This window comes from Urocitellus parryii, chromosome 8 (genome assembly GCF_045843805.1).
Source record: "Urocitellus parryii isolate mUroPar1 chromosome 8, mUroPar1.hap1, whole genome shotgun sequence".
Classification (NCBI taxonomy): Eukaryota; Metazoa; Chordata; class Mammalia; order Rodentia; family Sciuridae; genus Urocitellus; species Urocitellus parryii.
Window position 1 is genome coordinate 99,034,501 of NC_135538.1, and position 10,161 is coordinate 99,044,661.

The window sequence follows — 10,161 nt, forward strand, 5'->3', positions numbered from 1 at the left end:
TCAGCATTACAAAGGAACAGGTGAGCATAGCTTCACTCATGAGGCTGCAGCAAGACACACCCATTTCTGTGACTGAGTGCCTCAGCACCCAGCTGGGGAGTGTAACTCAGTCACCTGTAAGGTTGGCCTCCCACACCCAACTTTGTGAATCAAAAATTAGTCATTTTTTAAAGCCAATTAAGATCAAGTGAAGCTAAAGGGTTGTTTAGATTTTGCCATAGTGACAGTTTCATTTGCTCACACACATTTAGGAAAACCCAGACACTGCCATCATGGCAGGGAAACCCATTCTTCACTATTTTGATGGACGGGGCAGAATGGAGTCCATCCGATGGCTCTTGGCTGCAGCTGGTGAAGAGGTAAGTTCTGGGTCAAGTCATTTTAAGTTGGATCTAATATTCACTGTTATTAGATACTTTTCTCACATCAGCTAGGTGATGTTTCTTACTGGATACCATGTCATGAGTTGTGCTTTAAACAAAACTGCCAATTATAAGAAATTCACAGACATAACCAAATACATTGTCAGTATTCTCATCAAACAGGATAAACATTAATGTAAAAAAATATATCACCATTTCTGGAAGTTATGTGGATTTGTGTTTAAACAAACTGTAGAACATAATTTATAAAACTTATAAAAATTAGAAATATGATCGTTGATTGAATATGATGATAGTAAATTATTATTAATGTTTTTCGGTGGGATAACATGTGATAGCTATTTTTAAACATAGTTCCTATATTTTAGAGAAACTAATTGAACTATTTAAGAATGAAACACAGTTTTGTGTCCTGAACAATGGGGACACAGCCTGAGAAACCTGGCATTGGGCAATTTTTTTTGTGCAAACATTATAGTGTGTACCAAAGAAAACCAGAGGGTGTAGCCTATTATATTGTGGGCTATATTGTGTGGCCTGTTGTTGGTAAGTCACACACCTGTATGCCATGATACTGCACCAAATATTCTAGGCAGTTGTAACACAATGATAAGCATCTGTATATTGAAACCAAAAACATGCACAGTAAAAGTATGGTATAAAATATGAAAAACAGGACACTTAATTTCAGTACTCTACCAGGCCTAGAGTTTACAAGGTCTGGCAATTCCTCCAAGTGAGTCCGTGAGCAGGTATTGAGTCAAAGTGAAGGCCCAGGTCACTACCTAATGCTCTAATTTGGACTTGAAAAGTTCATAAAGGCCTATGTTTTAAAGGTGTGTTCCTAGCCTGAGGCACCATTGGAAGGTAGTGGAATTATTTTGAGGTGGGGCCTAGTGGGAGGAGTTATGTCCTGAGGGCTTGCTTTTGAGGGGATACTGGGAATGCAGCCCCTGTGTCTCTCTTGATTTCCTGACATCCAAGAGGTAGTGGTTTGCTCCCTCATGAGTTGCCTGCCATGATGTTCTGCCTTGTCATCAAGCAACAGGGCCAAATGACCAGGGACCAAAACCTCTGAAACAGTGATAAGCAAAATAACCTGTCCCTCTTAAAAGTTGATTATGTTAGGTATTCCTTAAAATAATGAAAAGCTGATTTAGCACAATGCACATTTTATGAATCTGCACACACAGGCTGCACTCAGTTTATTAAAATGTTTTCCTTCCTCAATAATAAATGAACCTCAGTTTACTGTAAAGTTTTTATTTGACAAACTTTTAAATTTTTTAACTTTTTGACTCTTTCATCATAACACTTAAAACTCAGACATATTGTGCAGATGTATAAAATATTTTTATTCCTTATTCTCTTAGCTTTTTCCATTTTTAATTTTTATTTAATTTTATTTTAAAAGATTCTTCTGTTACAAGTTAAGAAGCAAACACAGATTCAGAATTAACAATATCACTGTCTTCTACCTCCCCATGGTGTTCCACTGGAAGGTTTTGGGGGCAGTAACAGGCATGGTCCTGTCCCCTCCCATGATCACAGTACCTTCTTCTGGTCTAGCTACTAAGGACATTTCTGAAGCTTCTCCTGAGGAGGCATCACTATGCAGAAATATGTGCATGGTGGATTGCTTGGTTTGCTTTTTTTCATTATATATATTTGCTTGGAAGCAGATAATGTACCATGAAAAGTCCTCTCTATTAAGGAAACTTAGTCATTCATTTGGAGGTTATGTTTTCAATTTTTTTTAAAAAAATTGTTTTTAATATAGGCTATTCTCAGTGATCACAACTTTTTTTGTTGTTTTGTTTTCACAGTGCTGGGGATTGAACTCAGGGCAGTGTGTAAGATAGGCAAGTGCTCTATCACTGAGCGCTATGCTGCAGTCCTCATGTTTTTAATATTTTGGTGGAACTTATGGAGGTCTACAAAAGCTTCTACCAAATGCTTCACTGAGTTTTCTTAGGGATTCTTCCTTTTCTTCCCTTTAGTTTTCTATTCCCTAGCCTCTTATTCAACTATGTATTCACTAATCAATGGGAAAATTTCAGTTCCTTTATAGCCTTATGGCACCATCTTTATGTACCTGGTCAGTGATTGACTGAAACTTTGTTATGGGGCACATGACTGTGCATGAATTCTGGGGTGAGATTTCCTTTAAACTATTACCAGAGAAGAAGAGTGGGTGGGCACCTAGATGAAAGTCTGTTGATACCAGTTGATAATTGTTGAAATTGGTGAGGGATAAAGGAGCAACAATATACTCAATTGTTTATTTTTATGAATGTCAGAAATTCCCATAAAAAGATCTAAATTCTACCATATAAGAAAATGAATGCAATTATACTCAAATACACACCACAATTGTGAGGTGGGCAGGAGGGAGGAGACAGTAACAAACTGCCTATTAACCATGGAACTCATCATTCAACATAATTGTGTGGACACCTATAAAGAACCAGGTTTTCTTTTAGGTCTTGGGGATACACTGTGAACTAGACAGATGAGGTCCCTGCCCTCGAGCAGCCCACACATCTGTAATGGATGGGATCAAGCATTTTTCAGGTTGTGACCCATGCATTTTTCCTGACAGATGTACTATAAATTTCCAGATAGCCTTGACCAGATTCCTCCATGTATATTTCCAGTCTCAAAAATCTTACCCCTTCATATCACACGTAGACAGGAGTGATTCAAGCTGACAAGCATGCAAGGCGATTGAGTGAACTAATCAGGACTCATTTACCTTTTCTGCTTTTCAGTTTGAAGAGAAATTCATGAAAACTCGAGAAGACTTGGAACAGTTAAGAAAAGGTAAGAACAAATATCTTAATGTCTCTTAAGTGGGTTCCTAGTGGAAGATTGAAAAATCAGACAATACTCATGAATTCGTGAGGATGGCAGTGCTGACGAAGGAGAGGTAAGAGAGTGGTTAAAATGTAAGACCTGGCAACTCTCTGGGGACTAAAAAAAAGTGAGGCCTTTGTGAATCCTTGCTAAGGAACAATCTCAGGGACCCTTGCATGCCCTCTTCTTCCCTTTCCTTATATGCTCAATGCAATTGGCTCCTGACCAGTTTCAGGCTCCCCACATTCTTCTAAAATAGCCCTGTGTCTTTAGCCACAAATATTCAAGGACACACAATGTGTATGGATGGATGGGAAATTGAAACAGCTGTGAGATAGGAGGCTAAAAGTAAAGCAGTTGAATAAGTAAAAGAAGAAACAAAAACTAAAAATAAAGTGGTGGGTTACTTGAAAATTTACCAAGCAATATTTTTTCCCTTTTCCATCTTCAGTCATTTTCATAACTGTTCTACACTGTGAACACGTCTGACCCACAGACATTTCATTCTGTTTGTTTTCTCCTTCTACAAGATGGGAGTTTGATGTTCCAGCAGGTGCCCATGGTGGAGATCGATGGGATGAAGCTGGTGCAGACCAGAGCCATTCTCAACTACATTGCTGCCAAACACAACCTCTATGGGAAGGACATAAAGGAGAGAGCCCTGTACGGTATATTTTTTATTTTAAATCAACAGATAACATGGGAGGGATTTAGGTCCTTCCTTAAGTGGGATAAACCATGGCTGGGGGATCATGAACAGCACCAGGCTGACTCTGGGCATATTGCATAGTTTCTTTAGTATGAATGTGTAGAACACTCATATCCACAGTGATAGAATGTAGATTAGTAGTTTCTGAGATCATTTTGGGAGGTATTTGCTGTGGAGATGCAGGAAGAGTAAGCATGGAGTGGATTCAGGGCAGTGTCATGTAGAGAGAATGTGGTTCATGGAGTTTTGCAAATCCTGAGGAACTATGAATTCAGGAGGATGGTGGAATCCTGATTCCATTTGCTTAGCTTTAGAGGTTAAACTCTATGCAATAGCTTGAAACAGGGGAAGGATTTGAGTGTCTGTACTTGAAAGCCTGGGAAGGAAATATCTAAAGCACCTGATTTTCCGTTTCCAGAAAGTACAAAACTGACAGGCAGGAACCTAAGCTACCCTCTTCTTCTATAGATGGGTCAAGTTGATGAGGGTCGGTGGAGTCTGGTGTCAAGACATGAAGGTGACGCAGAGCATTTTATGTAGACTTGAAGAAGCCCACTGACTCAGCACTGGAGTTTAGGTCTCCTCCCACCTTGGCTGGAACTGCTTTATTGAAAATAAAATCTTGTTTGGAACTGTGGAAAGTTCCTCAAAAAGTTAAAGAGTTACCAATAACCCAGCAATTTCAGTACTGGGAATATACCCAAGAGGAAGAAAATACATCCTGAGTGGTATTTGTACACAAATGTTCATAGCTCATTATTCATAATCCCATGAAGTGGAAATAAACTAAACATGCAGTGGATGAATGGATGAAGGAAGGTTCTCTAGTCATACTGGAATAGTATTTGTTGTGCAAAGAGATGAATTACTAATGCATGTGGCAACATGGATGGACCTTGACAACATTATGTCATATAGAAGAAATCAGACCTAGGAGGTCACATATTGTATGGTTTATCTAGCATGAATGTGCAGAACACTCATATGCACAGGGACGGAAAGGAGATTAGTGGTTTTGGAGCTGGTAGGAGAGGTGGTATACATGTTTTTGTAATCCATCCAGCATGGTAAAAATGTTGTGGAACTGGAAAGTGTTAGTATTTGCAGATTTCTGTGAGTGTACTAAAAAATTCACTGAATAGTAGACTTTAACTGAGTGACAATTATGGTGTATATATTTGTCAATAAAACTGCTTTTTAATAAGAATTTTGGAAAGCCTGTTTGAAAGAAAAGAAATGAGGCTCTCATATACTATACACATACTATAACTATATAAAAAATTGCACCAAATCTTGGGTGGGGGCCTCAAGAAATGAAATCATGATCAGCATTGGCAACAGTACATGGAAAAGGTTAGGGAACATGATTTATGAGAAATAATTGGGAGCACGTGATTTCTAACATTGAACATGAAAATGATCCTGTGCTATATGATAGGAAGAGCGAGGGAGAGGGACTTGTCTGAGAGGCTGGGCCAGGGGCTCTGTCTTGAGTTTACCTATACACAGAGAGCATAACCTATATGTACTACCAGTGTTTACAGACACCAAGTTCTCTAAAGACCTTAATTTAGATGTTGCAGTATACTCTTTGAAATCGTATGTGGTCAGGTGTATAACAAAAATTTAGACATGTCTTCCCTGTAGGTTGCTCTAAGAAATAAATGTTAGTCTATAAATAAAACCCAGAAAATTGTAACTGGATTTTGAAGGGAACGTACTGGAAGTGAATTATTTTGCTATTGTATGATGTGCTCTATTTTCTTGGATTTCTTTTTTAAAATTGATTTTTAAAAAAACAAATGATGGTGGAATGCATTACAATTCTTATTTCTTATATACAGCACAATTTTTCATATCTCTGGTTGTATATAAAATATGTTGACACCAATTTGTGTCTTCATACATGTACTTTGGATAATGATGTCCATCACATTCCACCATCCTTGCTAATCCCCTGCCCCCTTTCTTTCCCTCCCTCCCCTCTTCCCTATCTAGAATTCATCTATTCCTCCCATGCTCCCTCTCCCTACTCCACTATGAGTCAGCCTCCTTATATCAGAGAAAACATTCAGCATTTGCTTTTTTGGGGATTGGATAACTTCACTTAGCATTATCTTCTCCAATGCCATCCAGTTACCTGCAAATGCCATGATTTTAATCTCTTTTATTGCTGAGTAAAATTGCATTGTGTATATATGCCACATTTTTAATCCATTCATCCACTGAAGGGCATCTAAGTTGGTTCCACAGTTTAGCTATTGTGAATTGTGCTGCTATAAACATAGATGTGGCTATGTACCTGTAGTATGCTGTTTTTAAGTCTTTGGGGTATGAACCGAGGGGAGGGATAGCTGGGTCAAATAGTGGTTCCATTCCCAGTTTTCTGTTTTCTTGGATTTCAAAACTATAAAATCTGGGACAGAAGGCATTTGACAGAGTACTTGTTTTTTTGCTTTCAGAATTGATATGTATACAGAAGGTATGGCAGATTTGAATGAAATGATTATTTATTACCCATCCTTTGCACCTGGAGACAAAGATGGAAGACTTACCCAAATCAAAGAGAAAGCGAGAAACCGTTATTTTCCTGCCTTTGAGAAGGTAAGTGGAAGCTGTTTTACTTTCAGGGCACCTTCTAAACTGAAGGCTGATGGGATGAAGCTGGGGCAGCCCAGAGCCCTTCTCAACTATACTGTCACCAAATACAACCTCTATGGAAAGGACATAAAGAAAAGAACACGGTTTCATGTATTCTTACATCAACATGGGAAGGATTTAGGCTATAGCTTTCTCTTTATCTGAGAAAGGCTTGCCTATTGATGGGACAATCCAGTGGAAACAAGGGAAGAGTCACATAGAACAGGATGCAGCACATCGATAGAGTTTAAAGGGTGTCTCAGAGTTTGGAGAGTATTTTAGTCCTAACAGGTTATCTTAGCACTTAGGAATGCTATGTGAACAATGCCATAGACTGGAAGGTTAAACATTATACATATATCTCATAGTTCTGGAGGCTCAGAAATTACAGATCAAGGACCTGATGGATTGGTGTCAAGCAAGCCTTGCTTCTTGGTCCATGAATGGCTGACTTTGTGCTGTGTTCTCCTATGACAGATGGGTCTAAGGTCTCATTATATGTGCAGTAGTGCCATTCCTGAGAATTCTTCCCACAGGACCTAATTATGTCCCAAAGGCCCCACCTAACAACATTGGGATCACAACTTATGAGTTTGGGGGACACAGATATTCTTTCCATAACAGAAGCAGGAGAAAAACAGTATCCGGGATTCCTTGAACACTGACCTTCACTTCCAGAGGGCCTTCTTGCATACCGATTTAGTACTCTGGCACTCAGGCATTGTATGAAGATAGACTGGGAGAAAGGCTTCCACTAGTGATACCAAGTTCAAAGTTTTAATTACTGGGAATCAAACTAGAATTCTCTATGTACAGAATTCATAGTACAGAATTAGGCCTTGGGCAGTGGGGAGTTTTGAATACACTGGAGGTAAAACTAAAAGAGTGCTTTAAATTATAGCATAAATTTGATGTTGTGTTTTGTTCATGTACCAAGCAATTGTTCACACTTCTCTATGTATACTTAATCTGTTCTGTAGAATGAAAAGAATCTTGCTATGCAAGGACATTTAAAGTGGATGCTACTCTAAGAAGTATATTTAGCTTGTATCATAAGTGAAACCAAGGACCCGGCTTTCTCCTCCCAGCCCCTATTCCATTTGGGTTCTAACCATGACTTCCTTGGGAATCCCCTCATCCCATGTATGCCCTTGTCTTTCCAGGTTGACGAAATATTTTGTTTAATTAGTTGTGCCATGTGGTTTTTCTTTATGCTTCCTCATTTCAATTTTGCTGAGATGTTTGAACAAATTTCACATATTACTCCAAAATTTCTTTTGTGAAAATGTTAATACATTCATAGAAATTAAAAGAAAGTTTAAAGAACCCATAAATACACACCTCTGAGATAGCAGAATTTATATCTTATGATGTCCACTTTATCATGTGCCCATCTCTCCACTCCTATCTTGCTGGTCAAACATATTGCTTTTCCCATGCATTTCATACTAAGATGCAGATGTCAGTGCAGTTCACGCCTAGATAATGCAGCATGCAGATTGCAACGTAGTGCTCAAAGCCAATGTCACAAAAGATATGGTGATTGAAGTTTGTTTTAGATCCTACACACATAACCAGCAAATTAAGAAATCAGACAAGAGGAAAAACAGATACTGAATTGATATACTCATAGGGGAAAGTGCTTATTTAAGTGGAGACACTGGGGCTGCGGGTTGTAACTCAGTGGAAGTCCATTTGACTAGCATGTATGAGGCACTGGGATGGATTCTCAGAACCACATATGAATACATACAAAATAAAGGTCCATCAACAACTAAAAAATTTTATTTATTTTAAAAAGTGGAGACTGGAGAGAAAAAGAGAGCAGAGGAGAAAGGAACATCCTGAAATTACCTGTTGTGCCATCTAGAGTGTGGGGCTCAGGGAAAGGCAGCACAGCAGATGTCACACCCTTGGCATGTGTGGAAGACATAGGTCATGGTAAAGGGTGTGAACAATGCAAGAATGTATGAAGGAGAATGAAAGGATCCTGCTGGATTTCACAGAGGAGGGAGCAGAGCCCCACTTCTCACTCTCCCTTGTGAGTCAGGGACCTGAAGAAAGATCTGCAGCTCCACATTGCCCAGGAGGCAGCAGTTGGGGCCAGTTGAGCTCAGAGGCTCTGGGACAAGCTGGGGCTCAGTCTGGCTATGTGTGTTCATGACCCGACTCCTCCCATTCTGCAGGTGTTAAAGAGCCATGGGCAAGACTACCTGGTTGGCAACAGGCTGAGCAAGGCTGACGTTCTCCTCACTGAACTTATCTACCACACAGAAGAGCTGGACTCCACCGTTCTGGCCAACTTCCCTCTACTGAAGGTGCTCTCTCTCAATTCCTCACAGAGGCCTTCACCTCCCATCAGGAATCTAACATCTAAACACCGGGGCTGGTGGTGTTCTGACTTCTAGCCATCTCTAGGCTTCACCCTCCCTTCCCTGGACTCCAGAAAGGTCTTCTAGGCCCTGGTTCTGTAGAATGAAAAGAATCTTGCTATGCAAGGACATTTAAAGTGGATGCTACTCTGAGAAGTATATTTAGCTTGGATAATAAGTGAAACCAAGGGCCCAGCTTTCTCCTCCCAGCCCCTATTCCATTCGGGTTCTAACTATGACTTCCTTGGGAATCCCCTCGTCCCATGTATGCCATGTCTTTCCAGGCTGAGCAGGTCTCCTTCCATCTGCTTTCCTTCCTCCCCCTCAGGTTCCCAGCCTTAGACATTATATTTCACTCTGCAGACCCCCATCCCCCAACAATCCCATCTTTATCTCTCAGTGTGATAATTTGTAGTGACTGCCACCTGGATTTGCTGGTCTCTTTCTATCATCATTTCTAACTCAGTTTTCCCATATCTTCTTTTCACTCTGTTTGAGTGATTCTTTTATCCACATGTGACAGGCACATGTCACATATGTTTTCTTATATCATACAGTAGCAATGAATCTGCAGGATTAAAGTGTAAGGAAGATGAGAAGAATGCTGGAACGGAATACAGTTTTAAGGACAAGTTGGGGAAATTGTTATTGAGCTTTATTTTCTAGCTCTTATTTTATTTTATTTTTTTCTCATTCGATGTGTTTCCCAGACAGCATGCTGTGTTGGTGGAGGGATTCAGACTTCCTGGTTGTGTAAATGGGTGTTGTTTTGGGCTCCACTCTGAGGCTCCACTTCTGCATTGCAGGCCCTAAGAACCAGAGTCAGCAACCTGCCCACAGTAAAGAAGTTTCTGCAGCCTGGCAGCCAGAGGAAGCCCTTTGATGATGAAAATCGTGTGGAAGCAGGAAAGAAGATTTTCATTAAATGAGGCAGACATAGAGACATAGCACATACAATAGTGGGCTTTATCCAAAAGATGATCTTGATTACTAACAGGCTAACAAAGTTTTCCAAAATTTAAGTTAGAAATAAGCTATGCAGACTTCTTTGCAATGCAGTCTATTTGGTGTTGGTGAGGTTTATAAGCATGATCACTTCCTGGATATCTCTTTAAATTTGGATAGAATGAGAAAGTTTCTTAGGCTTGATCTATTAAGAAAAATTGTCTTATATCATCTGTGATGAACTATCTCAAAGAAA

General features: G+C 39.7%; 1 protein-coding gene across 1 annotated transcript; it reads left to right on the forward strand.

Moving 5' to 3' along the window:
- The first annotated feature begins 272 nt into the window (after positions 1-272).
- LOC144256582 (glutathione S-transferase A3-like) lies at positions 273-9,889 on the forward strand. The gene is made up of 6 exons (XM_077801851.1): positions 273-359; positions 3,155-3,206; positions 3,770-3,902; positions 6,411-6,552; positions 8,775-8,906; positions 9,767-9,889. The coding sequence occupies exons 1-6, from the start codon at positions 273-275 to the stop codon at positions 9,887-9,889; spliced, it is 669 nt and encodes a 222-aa protein (XP_077657977.1).
- Positions 9,890-10,161: the final 272 nt, after the last annotated feature.

Bases quoted from the DNA above. Each gene is read 5' to 3' on its own strand.
- LOC144256582 (XM_077801851.1), top strand. From the start codon at position 273: ATGGCAGGGAAACCCATTCTTCACTATTTTGATGGACGGGGCAGAATG. The intron at 3,903-6,410 runs GTACGGTATATT...TTTTGCTTTCAG, and splicing joins GACATAAAGGAGAGAGCCCT to AATTGATATGTATACAGAAG. The intron at 6,553-8,774 runs GTAAGTGGAAGC...CCCATTCTGCAG, and splicing joins ATTTTCCTGCCTTTGAGAAG to GTGTTAAAGAGCCATGGGCA.